The sequence below is a fragment of the Athene noctua genome, chromosome 27 (assembly GCF_965140245.1).
Source record: "Athene noctua chromosome 27, bAthNoc1.hap1.1, whole genome shotgun sequence".
Taxonomy (NCBI): domain Eukaryota; kingdom Metazoa; phylum Chordata; class Aves; order Strigiformes; family Strigidae; genus Athene; species Athene noctua.
In genome coordinates, this window is record NC_134063.1 from 7,628,872 (window position 1) to 7,651,715 (window position 22,844).

Genomic DNA, 22,844 nt, shown 5'->3' on the forward strand with positions numbered 1-22,844 from the left:
CCCGCCCCGCCCCACCTTCCCATTGGCTCCTCGCCGCCGCCGCATGCAAATGCCGCGCGCGGCGGGGCCGCGGGGCCGGCCGGGAGCGCGGCCGCAGCGCCTCCCCGCGGCCGGGCGGAGCGCGGCCCCTTTAAGAGCCCCGTGACAGCGGGAGCGGCGCGGGGGGGGATTTAAAGGGGCCGCGGCCCCGGCAGCCGCCGAGCCCCGGTGCTACGGGGGCACCCACTGCGCCCCACCCCCCCGTGACCCCGCCTGGCACCGCCCCGGGGCGGGGCTTTCCGCGCCCCGCCCCTCTGACGCCACTTCCTGCGGGAGGCGCGGGGCCGCGGCGGTCCCGGGCCGCCGCCTGTGCCGGGCCGAGCGGGCCATGGTGGTGCTGCGGGGCGGCGCGGGCCCGGAGGAGCCCTACCCGTGAGTCCGGGGCCGTGGGGCGGCGAGGGGCGGCCGCGGGCCCGGCTGCGGCCTCCGCTCTCCGGGCTGTCAGCGCGGCCGCGGCTCCGTCCCGGCCTCCCCTCCCGCTCCCAGCCGCCGCCCGTTCCCCCCGCGGCCTCCGGGTTGGGGGGGCGGCGGGAGGGGGCGGCCCCGCTGCCCCGGGGGAGCTTTTTTCCCCGGCGACCGGGAGCAGGGAACCGCCTGGAGCCGGTCGCGGCCGTGTCAGCGGCAGGAGGCCGCCGTGGGGGTACGGGGAGAATCCGTGTTTGCCCCGCGGGAGGTCACGGCGCTCCCCGAGGACACCGGGGCTGGGGAGGAGGCGTGCCGTGGGGGAGCCGGGCCCGGGTCCCTCGGCTGACCCGGGGTCACTCAGCCGCTGCCCCCGCCTTGGGTAACGGGGGCCCCGGGACGGGGCTGCCCAGACGGATTCTCCCCTCCCGGGCGCCGCAGACCCGCCGGGCCGCGGTGGCTTTGCTGGGAGCGTCGGTGCCGTGTCCAGCTCGTTACGTGATCAACGGGAGCGGGTTAAAAATCTCCCGGCGGGGAACAAGGCGCCTCTTGTTTCTTGCCTGGAGTTGAGAAGCCGCTAAACTTTCCCTGCGGTGGCCCCGGAGCTGCCGAGCTCGTCTCCGCGGGTTCCGCGTTTGCCCCGGTTCCCCGGGAAGGAGCGCGGCGGCGGCGGCCGGGCTGTGGGATCCCGGCGCTGAAGTTACCGATAAGGGACTGAAAGTGGAGCTTGTCCGAGACGGGCTGCTGGGTCCTGGCCGGGTGCCCGGCAAAGCCCGGCTCTGCTGGCACAGGCCTTAAGGTCACCGGCACCTGGGAGCCTCCCGCCCTGGAAACGAATCCCGCGGCTGTGCCGAGCGCCGGCGGGACGTGGCAGCGCCGAGGCACGGTGCCAGCCCGGCCGTGCGTCGGGCAACCTCGGCACCGCCACGAATGGCCCCGGAGGCTTCGGGGAGCGGAGGCGCGTGTGGCCCGGGGGTCCCGGCGGCTCCAGGGGTGCTCCCGCCCTGTGACGCTTCACGGCTGGTTTTAGCATCTTCTTTCCCCGCTCCGGCGGAGGCTGGAGGACGAGCCCTTCTCGTTGTCCCACTGCCCGGAGTTAGGGCTCCCCTGTCCGTACAAAATATTCACTGCGAGTTGCCTCGGGCTCCTCTCTGAAGGGCCTGTGCTGCGGTGCAGCCCCCCCAGGGCTGTGCCCGTGAGCCCCTGGTAGCGCCAGGCTCGAGCTGCAAGCTCCGTCCTGTACTCAAACCTCCGAACTGGGGCCGGCAGTAAGGTGACTCCCTCTATTTATTTATTTTTTTTAGCCACCTTTGTATCAAAACTTGATCTGCGAGCCTTGGTCATTCTCTGTCTGCAGCTTGGGTTACAGCTCCCCGCCCGCCTGTTAGTCATCACCGGGGATACGACGCGCGTCCCTTTTCTTGCTTCCAAGGCCACCCCTGCCGCTGTTTTCTCTCCAGCTGGAAGGGGGAGAGGTTGTTCCCTGCCCCCCTCAGCAGCAGAGGCCCCGTCACTGACCCCATCCAGGGGAAGGGGAAAAAAAAATCAAGGCTTTGGTGTGGGTAAGCAGCTGGCTGCCTTCCCGGGCTGGCGGCCGTAATCGGGCAGCACCACGCTCTGCTCTGGCTGCTGGGGACGGTTGTGCCGGCGCCTGATTGTGGTGCTGGGTCTCCCCCGAGCCCCAGGTGCTGGGACGGGGGGGACGCGGCGGGGACAGCGGTACCGGGCTGTGGCAGCCTCACCGCTCCCAGCCCTGCCCGTGCCGGCGTGTGGGGGTGGTTTGTTTTGGTGGGGTTGGTTTTCTCGACCACCTTCTGCTGCGCTAAAGGAAACCCACACAAACCCGAGGGGAAGCTGCCACGCAAGTGGGCAAAGAACAAGCGAGAAGATGGTGAAACTTCCCATCTTTGCTGGAGTTTTAGTGAACTTTGAAACCAAAGCGGTTGTGTTAAACACCCTGTGAGCTTCTTGCTCATCCCTTGGTTTAACTTTCATGTGAAATCGTCTAAATTTTATGGTTGTTCCTAAACTGTGCCCATGTCTAACGCCCTGACCGTGGAACTGTCGTTAACAGAAACCAAACCGCTCTGGGTGGGCCCGGGAGCGGCGCAGTCCCCCCGGGCTGTGGCTTTGTGACGGTGAGGGCTCCGGCCGAGCGCTGCCCGCGCGGGGCGGTGCTGGGGTGTCTGTCCCGCTGCCACGTCCCCACAGGTTGGAGAACCAGCGAAACCAGCCCTTGCTGGAGCAGGGCAGCGGCCGGCGCTGGGGGGTGGTGGGGAACAGCCGCAGCAGCGTGAGGGTCTGGAGGGAGGAGCGGGCCCAGCCCGGTGGCCGGGGCGGGCGTTACGGCAGCTGATGGCGCCGGCGGCTCGACACGCTCCGGCTGGGCGATGGCAAACGTGGGGTGCAGCGGGCGTCCGGCTGCGTGGGGCCCATCCAGGTCCCTCCCCAGCCTCTGCTTCCACAGAAATTAATCCTTTCGTTTTGCCTTGCGTGCTGGTGGAGTTAATTACCCACAAGGTCCAGCTGCCTTGGACGGGGTCCTTGGAGCAAGCCGTGGCTCGGCAGCGCGTGGGGCTCAGCCTGACAGAGGGCTGCGGGGCCCCGCGGAGGAGCCTGCGGGGCCCGTTGCACTAACCCTGGTGGCTGACGGTGCTCTGCCTCCCGCCGCGGGCTCTCCTCGGGCAGGTCCCTGTCCCCGCGCTGCTGGAGCCACCGCGGGGGTCTCTGCGGGGCTCAGCCCCCTCTGCCCTGTGTCCCTGCAGGAGGATCGAGGACTGCCTGCCCCCGCTGGAGGACTCTCCGTCCAAGAGGTTCTCCCCCTCCAAGCGCAAGCAGTATTACATCAACAAGGCCATCCGCAACTCCGACCTCACCCCCCGGGCCAAGGGCCGCAAGAGCCTCCAGCGGCTGGAGAACAGTAAGGGCCGGAACCGGGGCTGTCCCCGCGCTGGGTCCCCTCCCCAGTTCAGGCAGCTGCTGCCCCTAAACCCTGTGCTGCGGGGGGAGCTGGGGGCGCAGGGCCTCTCTGGGGGCTCTGCCTCCCCTCTCAGGGGCTTTGCTCTCCCCCCCAGCTCGCTACCTGATGACGCTCCTGGAGCGCGACGAGTGCGGGAGCGACGAGGGAGAGCTCGCCCACTCCGCCACCCCGAGCATCTTCGCCGAGGCCTGTAACAACGAGACCTACGTGGAGGTAGGGGCTCGCTGGGGGGCCCTGGCACCCGCAGTTCTGGCAGTACGCGCTGTCCGGGAGCCCTCTGCCTCCCCGGCCTGGCCTGCAGCCCCTGCCCGGTGATGGCGTCGGCTCAGCCCCGGGCCCCTGATCCTGCAGCCCGGGGGGGATCTCCGGGCAGATGGAGGGGCTGCACAGCCGCGCAGTGTGAGACCCGGGTCTCGCTCAGCGGGGGCTGCTGCCGGCCCTGGCGGCGCCCGGAGCCCTGCGGGCCGCAGCGTTTCCCCCAACAAGCCCGTGGCCGAACGCCTGTTGCCTCACGCTGCCCGGCCGCTGTTGCGGTGCCGGGTCTGCAACCGGGCGTTTTGAAACTCGGCTTCTCCCCAGCGTGATGCTCAGGGCTCTGGCTGCTGAGCGACCCGCCCGCTCCGTGCGTGCGCTCTTGGCTCTGCAGAGCTCTTCTCTCGCTCAAGCCAGGCTTAGGGAGCCTGATGTAGACCTGGGTTTGGGGCTGGATTGCACGGGTGGGCTGTTGTGTCAGCACCTGCACTCCCAGTAATTGTTAAAAAACCACCTTTGTGTGTTGGCTCCGAGTGTTAAATCTGCATCTCCTCCCAAATTATTGGTACAAGCTATAGTGGGCAATCAGGAGCTGGAGAGGCAGGGAGAAGGGTCGTCGTGGCTGCGGCTCGTGGCCGCCGTGGCTGTGGCTCATGTTTGCCGTGGCTGTGGCTCATGTTTGCCGTGGCTGTGGCTCATGTTTGCCGTGGCTGTGGCTCATGTTTGCCGTGGCTGTGGCTTGTGGGCTGGCTGGGCAGTGCCGCAGCTGTGGAGCTCTGCCCAGCCCCGTCCCTTCCCTTCTCCAAGCTGCCGTCCCTGTTCTGCCTGGGCCGTCCCTGGGCACAGGTGGGTGAGGAGGAGGCTCACGGGGTGCCCCTGCACCGCCGGGGGCTCCCTGGAGGCCTCTGCAGTGGGGGCTGGTGGCTTCTGTTGTCAGATCTGGAATGACTTCATGAACCGGTCAGGAGAAGAGCAAGAGCGAGTCCTGCTCTACCTGGAGGAGGAGGCCAGGAAGAAGCACAAGAGGAAGCTGCCCGCCAAGAACGAAGACAAATGGAAAGGTGCTGGGAGGGGGCGCTGGGCGGGGAGGGCCTCTCCCTTTCCTCCCCTGCAGGTGTTCTGGGAAGGGCTCTCTTCCCCGAGGGCTGCACCCTGCTCCCTGCAGCATCTGCTCGCTGCGGGGCCGGGCAGGGCTGAGCCTCCCCCTCGGGCGCCGCAGGGGCAGAGCTGGGGGGTTTAGGCGCATCAGACCCCCCATGGGCGCGGGAGGGGCTGGGGTGATGGGCACAGCAGCTGCCCCCCGAACCTCAGCACCCTCCAAACGCTCTGGGCTGCGGGGGGGTGTTGCTGGTCGGGGGGTGCCTGCACAGATCCAGGAGCGAAGGAGGGGGCTGGCTGGGGTGCTCCGGGGTGGTGAGGGGGGGCGTTGGGCCCCTTCCCAGAGGCGATGCCGTGCGTGTCCAAGTCCCGCCTGCCCTCTCCCCTCCAGCTCCAGAGCACCCTGCCTACACGCCCGAGGAGTGCTTCCAGCGCATCAGCCGCCGCCTGCGCTCCACCCTGAAGAGGGGCAGGATCCCCATGGTGAGCCGGGGGGGCTGGGGCGGGCAGGGCTGCGGCTGCCGGTGCCCCACGGGCGGCTCCGAACGGGGCCGCGTCCCCCGGCCCAGCGCGGGGGTGCTGGGCCGGCCAAGGGCTGAATTTCTGATGAGCTCCTGGGGAACGTGCTCCGGTTCTCGTATGACCTCTGCAGCGGTGGCTGATTGCAAACAGACATTCAGCTCCCTGCGCAGAAGCGTTTTCCTGGCTCAGTTCAGATTTTTCTGGTAGTTACAGGACATTTTTGTGTGGTTGTTTCCCAGTCTCCGCTCGATGAGCAGCAGGTGACAGGGGAAGCCCAGCGTGTTCACCCGCAGGGGCAGCAGTGGAGCCTCTGGGGTCTTCAGAGTGGTCCACACGAGGCTGTTCGAACAAACTCAGATGCATTTTGAAAGGGGTAAAACTGCATAAACTGCTGAGCAGACAATGCAGCCTGAAAGGAGAGGCGAGCGTGGCCTCGTGCCCGAGCCGCCATGCGTGGCCCCTGCGCCGTGCTGCCTGCGCCCGGGGGTGCCTGCCTCCCTGCTCCCCTTCTCAGTAGGGCTGTTCTCCTGCTCTGTTTGTTTTCCTTGCTCTAATTAGAGTCTCTAAAAGCAGCCTCGGCTCCTCCTGCCCGCTGGCTTCTGCTCAATTTGTTCTCAAGTGACACTCGTGTCTGCTGTTTGTCTCTGGGCTCGGGTGCTCCGGAGAGCTGCGCTGAGCTGCTCTTTGACTGTCGTGGGCAAGGAGATGCCAGGCACGAGGCTGCCCCGGCGGCCGCCGCTCTGAACGCGGGGGACGGTGCTTTGGCTCCCAGAGCACCGGGCGGGCAGGGGCCGGGTCCTTCCCTGCCTCGGGGGCTGGAGAGGGGAGATGTCTCCTGGCCTTGTGCCTTCCTGCCCTCTGGCATCCAGGTGACTTGCCAGGGAGCCGCTGGTGGCAGCTCCCCGGGGGTTGGGGGCCCGGTCGTGCGGGGGCCGCGCAGAGGAGGTGGGGGAAGGCGGTTGTTGGGCTCCCCAGGAGCCCGTGGCTCGGCCTGGCCCCGGCTGGGGCAGCAGCTCCTCGAAGGGGGAAGGCGCCGCGGGCTGCGCGGGGCGGGTGGCTGTGCCCACGTTGTGGCACACGCGGCGAGCGCCGGCTCCGCGGGGTCCGAGCAGGGTCCCCCGCCGCTCCCCGCCTGCTGACACCCCGCTTCCCCTCGCAGGGCACGCTGGAGGGCTTGGAGGAGGAGCTGCTGGCCTTCTTCTCCGTCACCCCTCACTCCGTCTACACGGCGCTGATGGACAACAGGTATTTCCCCGCCTCGGGCTCTGTAGGTTGTCACCGCTCCAGGCTGGGGGGACTCTGGGGGTGGAGGAGCCCCCCGGCCTCCCTCGGCACGGCTCGGGCCTGGGGACATTGGCCCAGTCCGGCCCCTGCAGAGCGCCCAAGGGAGGGATGCCTCGGGGGTCCCCGCACGGGGGCTTGTGGCACTTTGTGGCTGATCCGTGGGTGCGCAGGAGGGACGAGGGTGGGCAGCACCCAGGGGTCGCAGCTCTAACCCCGTCCCCATCTCCCCCAGCTTCGAGCGGCTCCTGCTCCACGCGCTCTGCCAGTACATGGACCTCGTCTCTGCCAGTAAGAGCTTCTTGTTTGCTTGTTTGTTTTTATTTTTTCCTTCTCTTCATCACTATCTCTCCCCTCCAGCTCAGCCTCTTCCTCCCTCCCTCCCTCCTCTCTCCCCACCTCGCGCTGCGGCTCACAGATAACCGTGCCTGCACCCTGCCCGTGCCTTTCCCCGGGAGGTCTTGTTGCCAAGGCGGGGAGGAGGCACCGGGCTCGGTCCCTTGGAGGACTCTTCGCTGCTGAGCGTTTCATTAGCAGCCGCTGTGGAAACCAGCGTGAGAGCGCTGAGGACGTGGGGCCGGCGGGGACGCACGGAGGGGGCTGGGGAGGGGGGACAGTCGCCTTCTCTGCAGAGCGGGGGGAGTCTGTGCTCGCTAGGAAACATGGGGAGGTGGCTGGGCTGGGAACACCCTGTTCAGGACCCCCGAGGGGGGACAGGGCCGTGCTGACTGCTCCCTCTCGCCCCCAGGTTCGGACATCGAAGGGAAACGGCAGATGAAAGTGAGCAACAAACACCGCGTCTTCCTGCCCCCCGAGCTCCTGCTCTCAGACTACCTGGGGCAGAGGAGCTGATGCCCCCGGGCCGCCCTGCCCCTCGCTTGGTGCCCCGAAGGCTTCGCCCTCCGCTCCCGGCCTCCCCCGGCCCGGTGCCGGCCTCCGGGGGCTCGTCCCTTCCCTCCTCCCAGAGCAGAGGTTTGACGGTGCCGCCGGGGGCTGCCGGACCCCCCGGGCCCGAGGCCGATCCGCCCTGCTCGCCCCTTCCCGGGGGGCAGCGCTGCTTCCCGGAACTGTTTTGTGTTTCTATTTACAGCCCAGGTGCTTTTAAAAAATAATGGGGCTGAGCCAGACCCGCCTCTGGCACCGACGCTCCTGGGGTGGTTTTGGCCCAGATTTTTCTGCGGTGAAGCAGCTCCTCGCGGGTGCTGAGCAAACGCTGAGCGAGCGGAAGAGCCTCGGGGGTGGCGCTTTGCCCGGCCCCCCCGGCCCTGCGCCCCGCATGGGGGGTTTCACGGGGCGGGGGGGCTCAGCCCCTGCCACCCCCTCGGCGGGCGAGCGCCCCGCTCCCAGCCCCGCCGGTGTTTCGGCAGCGCCCGTGCCCGCCCGCGCGGACGTGCCGCACGGCCGGGCTGTTTTTAAGTGTAATATAGGCTGTTTTTTATCGCGTGTGTGTATCGACGTGTGCGTGTGCCCTGGGGGCGGGCGGGGCGCTCTGCGGGTCTCCCCTTGTCCCTTGTGTCCCCGACACGTGCCTGGGGCTGCCCGCAGGGTCCGTCGACGCTGAGGAGCCCCGGGGGTGACGCTGCGGGGGCTGCGCAGGGCCCCCCCTCCCCGGCCCGTGTCTGTGCCCGTTGCGGCAGCACCCCCCTGTCCGCGGGGGGCTGCGGGCTCCAGGCCGAGGGGCCCCCCCGGGCCGTCCCCGCGCGCCCTTGCGCCTCGTTCGCTCGTGTGGCTCCAGGAACAATAAAACCACGGTGCTCCCAGGCTGCGGCTCAGTCTGTGCGGGGGGGTCCCGGGCGGGGGTCGCGGGGGGGATTCTGGCACCGCCCGCAAAAGGGCGGGTGTGGGCCGGGCGCAGAGAAAAAAATATGGAACGCTTCACGAATTTGCGTGTCATCCTTGCGCAGGGGCCATGCTAATCTTCTCTGTATCGTTCCAATTTTAGTATATGTGCTGCCGAAGCGAGCACGGAGCTCCCTCTGCCCGCGGCGGTATTTAACGTTCCAGGCTTGCTACTCATTCAGAACAGGGTTACCAAGTTTATTCATGTATAAATGCCCCGTGACTTTTCCCCAGATTTTTCTACATTCTTAAACACCTTATTTCCCTTCGACTTCACCAAAATCGCCCAAATTTACAGGTTTTTTTTGCTGTTTCTGCCCCGGGGGGTTCTGGGTAGGCGTCCATGCAAATTTAAGCAGCTGATTGGCGCTTCCTGCCGCCGCGGCGCTGAGGGGGCCTCGGCGCGGGCTGTCCGCGGCGGTGCCTGAGCGCGCGCGGCGGGGCCGGTGAGTGCGGCCGCGCCCGCCCCGGTGTCACACACACCCCCCCCCCGCGTCCCGTGAGCGGCCGGACCCCCGCGGAGGGGCCGGTACCCGCCCGGCACCTCGCCCCGCCTCACCCTGCGGCAGGCCCGGCCGTGAGGGGCTCCGGGGCTCCTCCCGGTGCGGGGCCTGTCCCCACCCGCGTCCCGGGGGCTGCGCGCCCCCCTCCACACGCACACCGACCCCCGGGGGCCGCGGTTCACGTGGGGTCGCCCCTCGGGAGCGGGCGCTGGCGCTCTTTTCCCGCCCCGGTGCCGGGGGTTGAGGCGCGGCGGGGCCTGGGCCGGTCCCCGGGAGGGGGGGACCCGGTGTAACGGGGCCTGCGGCCGCCGGGTTCCGCCACCGGCTGTTTCCTGCTCCCAGGGAGGAGCGAGCGCCCGTTCCCTCTCTGCGGGTCCCGGGGCCGGCGGCGCCATGGACTTGGCGTATGTCTGCGAGTGGGAGAAAAAGCCGAAAAGCAACCACTGCCCGTCCATCCCCTTGGTGTGCGCCTGGTCCTGCCGGAACCTCATCGCCTTCACCACGGACCTCAAAAATGAGGAGGAAAAAGGTACGGGGGGCTCGCGGGAGGTCGGGCCCCGGCTGCTGGCGACTCACCGCGCCGTCGGGCCGGTCCTGCCGTCAGGAGCTGCCGGGGCAGGTGGCCCGTGCTCTGCTGGGACCCGAAAATCTCCCACCTGCGCTCATCAGCACAGGAGCCTCGTGCTCCTTTCCTTCCGTCCCTTAGATTTAATGATTTTTGTTGGCTGGGCAGCGGTTCTCGCTCTGCCAAACCGAGCCCAGCTCTGCGCTGGCGTCTGGCACCTCGCTGGAGTCGCCACGCGCAGTTGTTCCCCTTCCCAAACTCGATGGATGGAAAAATATTTTATGCCTTCCCCTGCACGAGCTGGGGCTCTGGGGGGCTGGAAATGCCAGCTGGGGACGAGGGACGGTGATTCCCTTCTCCTTCCGTGCAGACCTCACCCACATGGTCCATATCATCGACACCGAGCACCCGTGGGACGCGTACTCCGTTAACTCTGGCCACGCTGAGGTCATCACCTGCCTGGAGTGGGATCAGTCGGGTGAGCTTGAGCCCCTCTGGCTGCCCGCGGCCCGCCGCCGGGCGTTTCCTGGTGCACGGTTTGTCGTGGGGCGGGAGCGTGTTCGTGAGTCGGCTGCGGCCGTGCCCGCCGTGCGGGACGGGGGGATCGGCTCCTCGGGTGATTTTTGGGCTGCACCCCCTGGTTCTCACGAGGCGCCGTTGTCGCAGGGTCCCGGCTGCTCTCGGCAGACGCGGACGGGCACATCAAGTGCTGGAGCATGACCGACCACTTGGCCAACAGCTGGGAGAACACGGTGGGCAGTATGGTGGAGGGGGACCCGGTGGTGGCCCTGTCCTGGCTGCACAACGGCGTGAAGCTGGCGCTGCACGTGGAAAAGGTTTGTCCCGGCGGAGGGCGTCTGGGCAGGAACCCCTGTCGTGTTCCTCTGCTCGGGATTTCCTCCACGCCCGGGGGCGAGTCGAGCAGGGGAATTTTTCCAGTCAAAAAGTCAAACTCCTCGTTCCTGCTGAATGTCAGCGGGGGTCGGATGCCCCTTGTTTCTCTCGGCTCTTTAAATGTGCCTTCCTTAGTCTGGTGCTTCAGTTCTCTTGGCTGTAAAACGCAGATAAAAGCGCTTCTTTGCCTGCCAGTAGTAATTCAGAAGAAACGCTTTCAGGGTGCTGAGGTTTGATTCGGGGATTTGGGAAGAGTAGCCGTGTGTGTACGGAGATAAGCTCCTTGTTTAGAAACGTGTCGAATTCTGTCAGAAAGAGCAAGTGTGCCAAGCAGAAGTTACCTCCTCGGGTTTTTCTAAACATTAACTCTTAGGGTGTCCCACAGAGCCTTTCCCTCTGCAGCACTGCAGAACCCGAGGGTGGGGTGTAAAGGGCCGTGCAGCGGGTTGGTGTCGGAGCTGGATTTGGCCCCAGAAAGGGAGGGGGGGGGTGTTCGGTCTTCCAGGTTCAGCCCCCGCAAGCGGGGACCCCGCGGGCACATTGCGGCCGTCGGTGCGAGCGTCTTTGTGGTGTTGATCTTCCCTCGCAGTCCGGGGCGTCCAACTTCGGTGAGAAGTTTTCCCGGGTGAAGTTCTCGCCGTCGCTGACGCTGTTCGGCGGGAAGCCCATGGAGGGCTGGATCGCGGTGACCATCAGCGGGCTGGTGACGGTCTCTCTCCTCAAGCCCAACGGGCAGGTGCTGACGTCCACGGAGAGCCTGTGCCGCCTCCGCTGCCGCGTGGCCTTGGCCGACGTCGCCTTCACTGGGGGGGGGAACATCGTGGTGGCCACCTCGGATGGCAGCAGCACCTCCCCCGTCCAGTTCTACAAAGTGTGCGTCAGCGTGGTGAACGAGAAATGCAAAATAGACACCGAAATCCTGCCTTCCCTCTTCATGCGCTGCACCACCGACCCTGCCCGCAAGGACAAATACCCGGCAATCACTCACCTCAAATTCCTTGCCCGGGACATGTCGGAGCAGGTGAGCATCTGCTCTTAAAGCGACTGGGAGTTGAGTGAATAGCGAGGAAGTGTCTGTGTCCACCTTTGGCTTCCCCGCGTGGTTCTGGAGGTGAACGGCCGTGGCCCGCGGCGCCCTTGGGCTCTGGCTGCTGTTCCTGGACGTGCTGCTGCTTCAGGTTCGCTGTCGGGCGGCTGCGCTGCAGCGGGGGGAACGGCCGGGCCCTCCAGTGCCTGGGAAAACAGCCCGACAAGCCCCGTCCTTCCTTAGCCTGGTGATGCTTCACTTGGTTCATGCTCTGGGTCTGGCCCTGGTGTCAGGGGAGCTCTGCCAGGCTGCCCGGGAGCCTCTGGGCTGTGAAATCTTTCATCTTTGGGTCTCGGCTTCAAAGCAGCCGCTCTCAGACCGCTTCGAGCTCTCGAGCTGCGTGACCCGATTTAGCAATAACTCTGTTTGCCGGGGATTGACCGTGCGGGTCTGGAGAGCGAAGGGATTCAGCGAGCCCGACCTCTCCTCTCTCTCGTGGTTGGGACGGAGGTGGTGGGGAGCTCGGGGCCTGCTCTGCCTTCAGAGGCCCTTCGGGTCCCCCCCGACGCGTTGTGTTGAGCCGGGGGGCGTGAGGGGGCGCGGGCTGGGGAGAGGAGAGGTGGCTTGTGGTGTGGAGAGGCCCAGGCCGAGGGCGCCGGGCAGGGCTCTGCCTCTCTCCTCCCGCTGGGCCGGGGGCTTCGCCGTCACCGGCTGCCGACGGGCTCCTCCGCTCTTCCCGCGGGGGGGATAAACTGCCTGGGAGGAGGGGCGGGGGGGCGGGAAACGCGCGGGACAGAGCCCTTCCCTGCCGGGAGGTTTGGGCCGGTGGTTGCAGGGGGGTTTCTGTTTCGCAGGTGTTGCTTTGTGCCTCCAACCAAAACAGCAGCATCGTGGAGTGCTGGTCCCTGCGGAAGGAGGGTTTGCCAGTCAATAACATCTTCCAGCAAATCTCTCCTGTGGGTGAGTTTCTGCGCTGGATACTCTGGAAAACAGGAGCGTGGTCTCGGTGAAAACGCAAGACAGGTTCTCGAATCTGTTATCACATCCATGGGATGATCCGGAATCCTGTATTTATTTTCCAGGTGTTCTCAGTCACATGCTCTGTTCTGTCTGTTTGCATCTTGGGCAACAAATTGCTGGTTTCCAGGAAGTGGCTTGATTGTTACTCTCACTCGATAAAAGACATTTTCTGTGTTGTGCTTCCTGCTGAGAGCCAAGCGAGCCTTCCAAAGGAAAAAGATCGTGCAGCAAAGCCAGTTTAGTCGAGCTGTCCGGTCTGAGTGGTTTTTCCACCTGATTTCAGATATAACAAAATCAAATTATGCAGTTTGTTCCAGTGAAACATGACGGATTACTGTGTGTAAGGATTTTTTTTTTTTTTAATCGCCACCAGCAGAGCCTTCCATCAAAAGAGATTTAGCAAAACAAGTTGTTGTTTGTACAGTTCAGAAAAAAAATAGGAAAATAAAAGGGAAATCTACTGGTCTGGCAGAGCGGACAAGTCGTGCTTGATCTGCAATCCCACTTAGCTGGGGAGTGTGGGCAGAAACTGGGGGGGGTATTTCCTGATCTCTTTGGGGAGAGAGGTCTCACCTATTCACTTACGTTTCGAAGTTGGAGACAAGCCACCCATGATACTGAAATGGCGGATTCTGTCTGCCACCAACGACCTGGACCGGGTCTCGGCCGTGGCTCTGCCGAAGCTGCCGATCTCCCTGACCAACACTGACCTGAAGGTGGCGAATGACACCAAATTCTTCCCCGGATTGGGTAAGGAGTTTTTATTGTCTTTCTCCTAAAGCTTCTGCCTGAAACTTTGCCTCCGTCATCTTCTGAACTGTCGCTGAAGTAACAATTCAGAGCAAACCGTGTGAAACACTGACAGGGAAACTTTCACAGGCGTGGTACCTCCCAAACCTCCCTGGGAAGAGGCACGTGTCTGAAACGCCTCGATACGAACGTGCCTGTGAGCCCGCAGCCCCCACTGCTGCCCCGTGGGCTTCCAGCGGCAGCGGCTTCTCTGGCTGTACCCGGAGGAGGCTCCCGCACCGCCTCAGTTCTCGTCTCTCCCCAGGTCTGGCTCTGGCTTTCCACGACGGCAGCGTCCACATCGTTCACCGCCTGTCCTTGCAAATGATGGCCGTCTTCTACGGCTCCTCCTCCCAGCGCCCGGTGGACGAGCAGACGATCAAAAGGCAGCGAACTGCTGGGCCCCTGGTCCACTTCAAAGCCATGCAGCTCTCCTGGACGTCTCTGGCCTTGGCCGGCGTTGATAATCACGGGAAGGTACCGGCCTTCGCCGCGGGGAGCGCGCGTGCCGCCGGCTCAGCCAGCCTCTCCCTTGCTCTGAGAGGCAGCGGGTCCGTTCCGCCTGTGCGATCGTGTTAAACAGGAATCCTTGGGCCGGGGACGAGCCGCGGTCGGCCCTGGGTTGCGTCGCCCCTTTGCGGAGCGTTTCCAATCCACGGATTCCCCTTTCTACCCTCCCCCCAGCTGAGCATGCTTCGCATCTCCCCCTCCATGGGCCACGTGCTGGACATGAACATGTCCCTGCGCCACTTGCTGTTCCTGCTGGAGTACTGCATGGTGACCGGCTACGACTGGTGGGACATCCTGCTCCACGTCCAGCCCAGCATGGTCCAGAACCTGGTGGAGAAGCTGCACGAGGAGTACATGCGCCAGAACGCGGCGCTGCAGCAGGTCGGCTCCGCCTGCCCGGGATGGGGTGGCCCCCGGGGACGGGCGGCTCCGCTCGGGCCCCGTGGCAGCCGCGCTCGCCGCCGCCGTGACGGGTCGGTGGAAGCCTGGGGGGGGGGGGTGCTGCCTGGTTGTGGCGGCGGCTCTGGGAGCGGCAGCGCTGTTCTCGTGGCAGAATCGGAGAGGAGAGAATAAAGCAGCTGCTTTAATGAGCTTATTCTGATTCTGCCTTTCTTCCGCGCGCTCCCCGGCGTCTGTCGCTCAGGTCCTCTCCACGCGCATCGTGGCCATGAAGGCGTCTCTCTGCAAGCTCTCCTCCAGCACCATAGCCCGCGTCTGCGACTACCACGCGAAGCTCTTCCTGATCGCCATCAGCTGCACCCTCAAGTCCCTGCTGCGCCCCCACTTCCTGAACACCCCGGACAAGAGCCCCGGGGACCGGCTCACCGAGATCTGCTCCAAGATCACGGATATAGGTGGGGATCGCTCGTGGCGTGGGGCGCTGCGCTCCCAGTGCTTCGGGTCAGACCCTTCCCCTTGCAGGGTCGATCCAGAGTGTCGCTTCTCATAGCACCTCCCTGGGCTGGAGGAGGAGGAGGAGGGTGACCCCTCCTCGCACCGCAGGGATTGGGGCTGAAGGTTGGATGCACCTGCCTGAGCCTGGAGATGTCTTGCTTCCATTCCAGACATCGACAAGGTGATGATTAACCTGAAGACGGAAGAGTTTGTCCTGGAGATGACCACGTTGCAGTCCCTGCAGCAGCTCATCCAGTGGGTGGGAGATTTTGTGCTCTACCTGCTGGCCAGCCTCCCGAACCAGGTGAGAGCGCGGGTCCTACCCGCAGCCCGGGGAGCAAAAACCGCCCGTGTGCGGTGCTCGAGTGGCTTCAGCCGGGTGACCCGTGAGCCCGGTGCTCCCACTGAACACGCGGGATGTGGGAGAGGAGTGTCGGAAGCAGCAGAAACACAAAATGCTCCTCTCTGTGCCCGTCTGGGCGTTGGTGGTCGCACGGCTTGCTCAGCCCTGCGAGGAGCCTCGGCACGGCGCCGCGGGCCGGGGAGCGCGGGGTGTGAGGGAGGGGTGGCGGCAGGGGGCAGTGGGTGCCCCGGGGGAAGTGGGTGCCCCAGGGGCAGCGGGTGCGCGGCAGCAGCGGGCTCTCCCTCGCAGGGCTCCCCGGTGCGGCCGGGCCACAGCTTCCTGCGCGACGGGGCGGCCCTGGGCATGTTCCGTGAGCTCATGGTGGTGATCCGCATCTGGGGGCTGCTGAAGCCGAGCTGCCTCCCCGTCTACACCGCGACCTCCGACACCCAGGACAGCATGTCCCTCCTCTTCAGGCTCCTGACGAAGCTCTGGCTGTGCTGTGAGTGCCGGTTCCCCTGAACAGAAGAACCCTTCCTCCGTGTGGATCGCGTGTGAAAGGAGTAATTGTGGGGAGTGACTTCTGAGCGGGTCTGTGGTGTTTGCAGAGGGCGAGTGCAGCTGCCAGGTTTATTGTTCCTGCGCTGTGTTGGCGGATGGAGGAGGAAACGGAGTTCTGATCTCTGAATGAGAAATGGGAGGATCACGCTGCTTCTCTCTTTGCTTCGTTTTCTGTGCAGGTCGTGAGGAAAATCACATAACGGAGCCCGATGACACCCTGATAGACGAGTGCTGCCTCCTGCCCAGCCAGCTGCTCATCCCCAATATCGACTGGCTGCCCATCAACGACGGCATCATCAGCAAACTGCAGAACAAGCAGCTGGTCCGGCTGCAGTTTGGGAAGGCTCCTGGGCTCATCGGTCACACCCTCTCCTCCCAGTTTGATGCCTTTGTCAGGTACAGAGCCCTCAAAGGGGGAGGTGCAGAGGGGAGAGGGGAGGCTGGCAGGACGCTTTGGGCTCTGCAGCTCTGAGGATTCGCTGGGTTTGGGTCACCCAAGTCATTTGGCTCGTCCACTTGCTGCTGGGACCCAAGAGCAGTTTGTCCTCTCTGCCTGAATTCATTTTTTAACTCGCGAGGGGCTGAGAGTTCAAAGTGTTGAAAAGAAATGGCAAAGGGAGGGGGAAAACGTGCTACTTTGTGACGGGAGTTGTGTCAGCGTGGCCTTGGGTGCACTGGGTAGCCCAAGCCTGGGTCATGCTGGCACTGAAGCTCACTCTCCTGGAAACAGCTTTTAGAAAGCGATATCCTAGAAAAGTTCCCATTTTTCTGCCTACCCAGGGCGCCTGGACAGCCCAAAATTGATCACCTGAGACGCCTTCACTTAGGCGCGTACCCAACGGAGGAGTGCAAGTCCTGCACCAGGTGAGCCGCCGCGGTGCCGAGGAGCAGACGCTGTCCCTTGGCCTCGGAACCTCCCTCGGTCTCCGTTCACCGTCCTGGTACCACCTTCCCTCCGCTGCGTCTGCAGGAGGAGACGCTGCTCCTCTGACAGGCCGCGGGTGTGCGGCGCCGCCCTGGTTGTGTTCAGGGCTTTTCTAACCCGGACGTCCCGGGTCCTTAAAATGCTCGTTGAAGAGCAGCGTCGCTGGCTCGAGGCAGCACGGCTCTTAGGTTAAAACATTATTACTTTGTCTAGTGCAAAGTAACTCCAGAAGAGCCTGGACTTCAGAATAATGGTGCAGGGAGCAAGCACCCATCTAATCATGTGATTGAATTAGCTTTAGTTACTGGTTTGGGTAGAAAGTCTCTGTAGCAGATCCTTTCCAGGGTGACTGCCTGCTGGGGCCTGTGTCAGCCGGGGCTGCTCCGGGCCTCTGGGCCAGCGTCTCCTCCGGTAACTGCTCGGTGGTTTCACCTGCTTTTTAGTGCTCACAGACGTCACCTGCGGGTGGGAGAAGCCGGTTTCCTCCCCAGATTCCCTGTGCCCTGCGTGATCCGTACAGACCCCCCAGGGCTGGTGGCTTTTCTCCGGGGCTCTGGGCCCCCTGGCCCCACCTGACCCTCTCCCTCCTTGCCAGGTGTGGCTGCGTCACGATGCTGAAATCGCCCAACAAGGTGACGGCGGTGAAGCAGTGGGAGCAGCGCTGGATCAAGAACTGCCTCTGCGGGGGGCTCTGGAGGAGGATGCCCCTCAGCTACTCCTGAGCTCGCCCCGGGGGCTCCGGGCCGAGCCGCGGGTCCCGCGCTGCTGCTCCTGCTTCGAGCTTTGTGCCCTAAAACCGAGGGGCGGGGGCGCGTCCCCCGCGGGGGGGCAGAGGCTGCCCCGGGAGGGTCCGGCCTGAGCAGCTGCCTGGCCGGGCCCCGGGGGGGGGCAGCGGGTCCCTCACTCCCCGTCCCCCCGCGCTTCTCCGTCCTCGGCAAACGTGAGGCTTCGCCCTCACACCCAGCTGCGGTTTATCGGGGCAGTTTCTCCCCCCTGCAGAGGAGCAGGAACCCAGAGTTGCTGCCCGGAGCAAACCCCTCTGGCTCTGGCTGAACCAGCAGCTCTTTTGTAAATAAAAGTTCCATTAATTTTGTACGGAATGTTGGGTTTGTTTTCAACACTTGAGAGGTCCTTGGGCTGCCTTGGCTCGTGCAGCGCCCGGCCGGGGCCGGAGCTGGGCTTTGGCCCAAGCCCTGCCCGGCCCCACGGCACCCAGAGAGCGGCTGAGGGCGAGAAGGAGCCCGTGTCCCTGTTCCCGTGGGACTGCGTTTCCATTTATTAGTGAAAAACTGAGCTGGCGGCAGAGAGCTCGTGTCTCAGCCCCGCTCCGTGCTTTGCTCTATGGGGCTGGTCTCTGCCTCGCCATTCTGGTCGTTAAGGAAAATCAAATGGCTGATTCGGAAACGACAACGTCTTGTTAAGGCTTTTTCCGCTCTCAGTGAAGCTGCAGTCAGCCCGGGGCCCGTCGCCGCTTTCTCAGAGCAGGGGTTTGGGGTTATTTAGTGCCCGATCGGTGCTGGGGGACAGAGCGGCCGCGCGGCGGGAGGGTGCTGGGGTGCTCGCCCCCCCCCCCGCCCCGGGCGCTGCCGGAGACCTCCAGACCCCCCCGCCGAGTCCAGGGCTGCGTCCTCCTGCCCCGTCCCTGCCCCCCCGTCCTGCGGGGGCTGCAAGGGTCCCACCACCCCCTGCCCCGCTCTGCGCTTTCCCCCGGGGGGGCCCGTCTGCAGGAGGGCGAGGGGCTCTTCTGCCCCACGGGGGGCACAGGACGAGGAGCAGGGGCCGCGGGGGGGCTCTGCCTTGCTCCCCCCGCTCTTGGAAACAAGCTCAGGCCAAGAGCCAAGTGCGGGTGACCCCGTCCCAGCTTTGGCCCTTCCAGGGATGGGGGGTCCCAGCGCGGGTCCTGCCCGGCCTTATTTGGCCCCCCCCGTGGGAGCCGGTGCCCCCCTCCACCATCAGCAATCTGCAGATTCTGTTTTAAGGAACAGTCCCACAGTGGCCCTGCGGGACGCGCCCCCCCCGGGCCAGGGGCTGGGGGTGCTCGGGGGTGGGGGGGGGTGGGGGGGAGTGGGGCCGGGAGGGGCACTGTGGGGGCAGCGGAGTCCTCGGGCCCCTTGGGGAGAGCCCACCCCGGGGCAGAGCTGGGGTCGTGAGTTTGGGGGGTCTCAGCACAGGCCAGGGCAAAGGAGGGGACGGGGCCCCCCACCTCGCGTGCGGCTCCTCCCGGTGCTGCCCGTGCCCCCGGGCAGGGGGCTCCCGTGCAGACCCCCCCCGCCCAAGGCAGCTCTGCAGGAATCGTCATCGCTTTATTGCAGCGGGGCGCGGGCAGCGGCGCGGGCACGTTCAGCAAAGCCTGGGCTTGCGCCAGCCTGGGGGGCTCCGACCCCCCCACCCCCCCAGCTGGGCCCTGCGCTCTGTGGGTGAGGGTCCGGGGACCCCCTTCCCCCAGTTTCTCGCCGGTGCCCTGGCCCAGCACCCCCCCCCGGAGCGGGGGGACGCTGCGGGAGCAGGTCGGGGCAGTGATGGGAGCCCCCGGTGCTCAGCGTCCTCCGAGCGGCAGCGCGGGTGCTCCGGCCGCGGGTGCTCCGGCCGCGGGTGCTCCGGCCGTGCCAGCAGTAGCAAGCTGAGGCGGGGGGCCGGGTCCCTGGGGCCGGCTCAGCGAGCGTCCCCCTCCCCAGCGGCGGAGGCCATGACACCGTCGATCCAGGCCGCGTACGGGGCGATGCGGGTGTAGATGGCCGGTTTCTTGTAGTTGCCGCAGACGCGGGAGCCGGCCGTGACCACCCCCTCGGCCACCCCATTGCAGACCAGGGGGCCGCCGGAGTCTCCCTGCGGGACCGAGGCTCATCAGCCCCCCGGGGCGCCACATCCCAGCCCCTCTCCCACCCCGACCCTGGAGCCGGCGGTCCCCGCCTGACCCAAGGCTCAGCGGGGGCAGAGCTTCACCCCCTGGGTGCCTCAGCCCCGGGTTTCCCCACGCCCTCACCTCCTCCACGCCGCGGGTATCCCCCCCCCACTCCAGACTCCCGCGGGGGGGTCCCAGCCCCGGCCCGTGGGTCCGTGTCCGGGAAGGGGGGGCGGGAGGCCGGGGCGAGCCGTACCTTGCAGGTGTCCTTCTTGCGGGAGTCGGTGCACATCATCTTCTCGGTGATGGTGCCGTCGTGGCGGGTGCGGTGGTTGCAGACGTCGCGGCTGATCACCGGCCGCTCCACCTGGTGGAGCTTGTCCGGCTGTTGGCCCCTGTGGTTGATGGTGCCCCAACCCGCCGCCTCGCACACGGTGTCGGCCGCCACGTCCCTGTCCTCCCGCTGCCACGGCAGCACCCGCACGTGCGCGTTCAGCTCCGCTTTCTCCTCCAGCTGCCCCGAGGCAAGAGGGGACCCGGCTCAGCGGGGAGCGGCTACAGCCCCGGGGCAGGGGGACCCCAGCCCCGACACCGGGACTGCCCCGGCCTCGGCCGCGCTCGCGGCTTCGCCTTCCCCCTGCAGCCCCCGGGACGCAGCCGGGGCTGGAGCCAACGAGGCCACGGGGAAGACACTTGGCCTCAGCCCAAAGGCCTGTGGGGTGGGGGAAGCAGGGACGGGGGGGCCCCGAGCAGTCCCAGGGTGGCCTCGAGGGTTTCCTCCCGCCACAGCCGGTGACCCCGCGGGGCCCCAGGGAACAGAGGGACTGGCAGGAGCGGGGCTGAGCCTGGCGGGTGGCGGGAGGAGGGTCCCCGCCGGGGGTCCCGGCAGCCCCAAACCCACCTGGAGGAGGAGGAGATCGTCCTTGTTGTTGTGGATGTTGCTGCCGGGGTGGGGGATCTGGGCGCGCACACGGTACAGGCGTTTGTGGGGCTCCGGCTCGCTGAGCGAGTGGGCGCCCAGGACGACCTGGAAAACTCTCCCGTTCCTGGAAGAGAGGCAGCGGGCGGGGAGCACACGCAGGGGGTGCTGCGGGGTGCCAGAGAGCCCCCCCTGGGGTGCCGGGAGCTCCCGGGGGTCCTGCAGCCCCTGCCCGACCCTCACCCCAGGCGGGAGCAGGATTGGGCCTGAGGCCAGCGGCCACCCCCCCGCACAGAGCAGCCCCCGCGCTGCCCCCCCCCGGCACTCACGTCTCCTCGGTGCAGTGCGCGGCGCTCAGCACCCACTGCTGGGCGATGAGGAAGCCCCCGCAGACGTGCTTCCCGTCCAGCTGCAGCGAGGCCATGTACGGCCTCAGGTGGGGCTTGGCCTCGAAGCCCCCCAGGATCCGTCCCCGGGGCTGCCCTGCGGGGGGAGGCGGCGTTAGCGGGGCATCGCCCTGGGGCAGCGTCACCCCCCCGGGCCCCTCCCCGTGGGCCACGGCAGCGCCCGGCTGCGGACGGGGGCAGAACGGGGGGGGCTGAGCGGGACCCCCCAGTGCTGAACATGTCGCTGCCCCAGCCGGGTGTGGGGGGGGGGCACTCACCGTTCACCGCAGCCCCCAGCAGCAGCGCGAGGGCGAGGACGGGAGCGGGACTCGGCCCCATGGCTGCGGCGGGGGGTGCGGGGGCTCTGCGGGGCCGAGGACGGGGCTCGCTTTTATGTCGGGCTTTGGGGCGGCGGCGGGGCGGGAAGGGGCAGCCCGCGGGGAGCGGGGGGGGGATTTCCGCAGAATTCCGCAATATTTACCTTATGAAAAGGGTCAAGAGTTCCCGGCACAAACAAGGCGGGAGGGAGGAAACAGCCCGGCCCAGCTGCGGCGCTGGCTCGGGCCGCGGGGGATTTCTGGGCTCTTGTTTTCGAAGCTGAAACCGAATCCGGCCCGTGGGGCAGCGTCGGGGCCTGGCCCCAGCCCCCCCCCGAGCGGGGACCCCCCCCGGCTGCCTGGGGGGCGGTGGGGGGGCGGTGGGGGGCCGCGGGGCTGAGCTGAGCCTCCCCCCGCGGGTCTGTCCGGCGAGGCCGGGGACAGCGGGGCCGGGACCACCGGCCCCTGGCGGGGGTCCCCAGGAGGAGACCCCCGCCGCCCCCCCCGGCCCTCGCAGGGGCTCCCCTCGGGCGGCGGTGGCAGCCCCGGGCCCCTCTGCCTTTCTCCCCGGTGCCACTAAGCGGAGCCACCGCCTCGGCTCCCGGCGGGTCCCGGCGCGTCCCCGAGCTCCGGAGCCGCCCGTTGCCCCCCCCCGGCGCGTCCCCCGAGCCCCGGCCCCGGTCACCCCGCAGCGGGACCCAGCGCCGGGGCTCAGCGGGGCCGTGCCCCCCGCCCCGCGCCGGGGGGGTCACCGCTGCCCTCAGCCCCCTCCGGCCCGCGGGCTCTGCCGAGCCCCGCCAGCGTGGGCAAACTGGGCAAACTGGGCAAACGGGGCGAGGGGCCGGAGCCCACCCTCCTCCTCCTCCTCCTCCTCAGGCACCACGAGCCTTCACACCTCCAACCTGCCGGGTTCCCTTCGTCCGGCTGCGCGGACACCCGGCACCCCGACCCCGGCACCCCGACCCCGGCACCCCCGGACCCCCGGGCACACGCGAGGGGGGTGCTGGGCGCAGGTTTGGGGTGCCCCGGGGTGGGGGGGGTCCCTCTGCCGGGGCAGCTTCGTCCTCCCGCTCTGCCCCGCGTTGGGCCGCACATGGCGGGGAGGGGCCGGGTCTGGCTCAAACCGGGGATTTTCCGCGGGGGGGGGGCGGCTTAATCGCGGCTTCACGGATTCGGGATTTAGCTGTTAAATGCGCCGGGAGATTTCTGCCTCTTAGGGCCAAAAATGGAACAAGGGCAACGCGCGGTGGCCAGCGCCGCGGCGTGGGGCTACGGAGAGCCCGGACGGGGCCGGGGGGGGGGGGGGGGGGCAGCGGGTCGCGGGGGGGTGACGGGCACAAGGTCCGGGGTCGGGCTCAGCGGGGACGGGGATCCCCTGCAAGTGGGGCAGCAAAGGTGGGGGAGGACGGGGCCAAGGGGGGGCCTCGTCCTCCTCCGAGAGGCGCAGGAAGGCCCTGGGGGAGCAAAGGGAGTTTCCCCCGAAATGCCCCAAAATTCGGGGAGACTCGAGGCTCCGGGTGAGTTTGGCCTCGGGCTGCAGCCCCGGTGCTCCCCGGGGGGGGGGGGTCCCCCGGCCAGCAGAGCCCAGGGGGGCGCCGGGGGCTGGTGGAGCTCTTGGGGGGGTTTTGGGGGTCACGCACCCCCATGCTCTGAGTCCCCCGGTTTGGCAGCCCTCGGCGAGGGAGGGGGGGGGCTCTGCAGGGCAGGGGGGTCGCTGGGGCCGGGCTGCGACCCCCACACCCCGCAGCACATGGGGGCAAGGGCTGAGTCGGGGGAGGCCGCGGGGGGGGGGGAGCCCCGGGGGTTCGCTGGGCGCGGCCGGGGACCCCCCCCGGTGCCTCCCGCAGAGCCGGGGGTGCTGAGCAGCTTTCGGGGGCGCAGAGCGGCGCGGGGGGGCCGGACCCGCTCGCTGCCCCCGCCCCCGCCCAGCCCTTTG

The 22,844-nt window shown here is 67.1% G+C and overlaps 3 protein-coding genes and 1 non-coding gene across 5 annotated transcripts; 2 read left to right on the forward strand and 2 right to left on the reverse strand.

Moving 5' to 3' along the window:
• The first annotated feature begins 259 nt into the window (after positions 1 to 259).
• R3HDM4 (R3H domain containing 4) lies at positions 260 to 7,669 on the forward strand. The gene is made up of 8 exons (XM_074928169.1): positions 260 to 411; positions 3,207 to 3,361; positions 3,516 to 3,634; positions 4,611 to 4,734; positions 5,169 to 5,254; positions 6,453 to 6,538; positions 6,810 to 6,865; positions 7,323 to 7,669. The coding sequence occupies exons 1-8, from the start codon at positions 368 to 370 to the stop codon at positions 7,424 to 7,426; spliced, it is 774 nt and encodes a 257-aa protein (XP_074784270.1). The 5' UTR covers positions 260 to 367; the 3' UTR covers positions 7,427 to 7,669.
• Positions 7,670 to 8,433: 764 nt separating this feature from the next.
• LOC141971153 (U6 spliceosomal RNA) lies at positions 8,434 to 8,540 on the reverse strand. Its single transcript, XR_012635257.1, has one exon. It is a non-coding gene; the product is annotated as a U6 spliceosomal RNA (small nuclear RNA).
• Positions 8,541 to 8,799: 259 nt separating this feature from the next.
• MED16 (mediator complex subunit 16) lies at positions 8,800 to 17,520 on the forward strand. 2 transcript variants are annotated; one of them, XM_074928165.1, is made up of 15 exons: positions 8,800 to 8,859; positions 9,259 to 9,445; positions 9,852 to 9,959; positions 10,148 to 10,317; positions 10,965 to 11,396; positions 12,257 to 12,362; positions 13,017 to 13,172; positions 13,477 to 13,688; positions 13,896 to 14,102; positions 14,365 to 14,575; positions 14,786 to 14,919; positions 15,268 to 15,460; positions 15,699 to 15,915; positions 16,300 to 16,383; positions 17,040 to 17,520. In XM_074928165.1, the coding sequence occupies exons 2-15, from the start codon at positions 9,310 to 9,312 to the stop codon at positions 17,164 to 17,166; spliced, it is 2,493 nt and encodes an 830-aa protein (XP_074784266.1). In that variant the 5' UTR covers positions 8,800 to 8,859; positions 9,259 to 9,309; the 3' UTR covers positions 17,167 to 17,520. The 2 variants fall into 2 exon arrangements, with proteins under 2 accessions (XP_074784266.1, XP_074784267.1); XM_074928166.1 differs by lacking the exon at positions 8,800 to 8,859 and having other exon boundaries at positions 9,021 to 9,445.
• Positions 17,521 to 18,728: 1,208 nt separating this feature from the next.
• LOC141970879 (complement factor D-like) lies at positions 18,729 to 21,007 on the reverse strand. Its single transcript, XM_074927817.1, has 5 exons — positions 20,870 to 21,007; positions 20,535 to 20,688; positions 20,188 to 20,332; positions 19,543 to 19,800; positions 18,729 to 19,270 (listed from the first exon to the last, which is right to left on the reverse strand). Exons 1-5 carry the CDS (start codon positions 20,928 to 20,930, stop codon positions 19,097 to 19,099), a joined length of 792 nt encoding a protein of 263 aa, XP_074783918.1. The 5' UTR covers positions 20,931 to 21,007; the 3' UTR covers positions 18,729 to 19,096.
• Between the last annotated feature and the right edge of the window lie 1,837 nt (positions 21,008 to 22,844).

Bases quoted from the DNA above. Each gene is read 5' to 3' on its own strand.
- R3HDM4 (XM_074928169.1), top strand. From the start codon at position 368: ATGGTGGTGCTGCGGGGCGGCGCGGGCCCGGAGGAGCCCTACCC. The intron at 4,735-5,168 runs GTGCTGGGAGGG...CTCCAGCTCCAG, and splicing joins GAACGAAGACAAATGGAAAG to AGCACCCTGCCTACACGCCC. The intron at 6,539-6,809 runs GTATTTCCCCGC...CATCTCCCCCAG, and splicing joins ACGGCGCTGATGGACAACAG to CTTCGAGCGGCTCCTGCTCC.
- MED16 (XM_074928165.1), top strand. From the start codon at position 9,310: ATGGACTTGGCGTATGTCTGCGAGTGGGAGAAAAAGCCGAAAAGCAAC. The intron at 9,960-10,147 runs GTGAGCTTGAGC...CCGTTGTCGCAG, and splicing joins CCTGGAGTGGGATCAGTCGG to GGTCCCGGCTGCTCTCGGCA. The intron at 14,920-15,267 runs GTGAGAGCGCGG...TCTCCCTCGCAG, and splicing joins TGGCCAGCCTCCCGAACCAG to GGCTCCCCGGTGCGGCCGGG.
- LOC141970879 (XM_074927817.1), bottom strand. From the start codon at position 20,930: ATGGGGCCGAGTCCCGCTCCCGTCCTCGCCCTCGCGCTGCTGCTGGGG. The intron at 20,689-20,869 runs GTGAGTGCCCCC...CTCCCCCCGCAG, and splicing joins GCTGGGGGCTGCGGTGAACG to GGCAGCCCCGGGGACGGATC. The intron at 19,801-20,187 runs GTGGGTTTGGGG...GCCTCGGGGCAG, and splicing joins ACGATCTCCTCCTCCTCCAG to CTGGAGGAGAAAGCGGAGCT.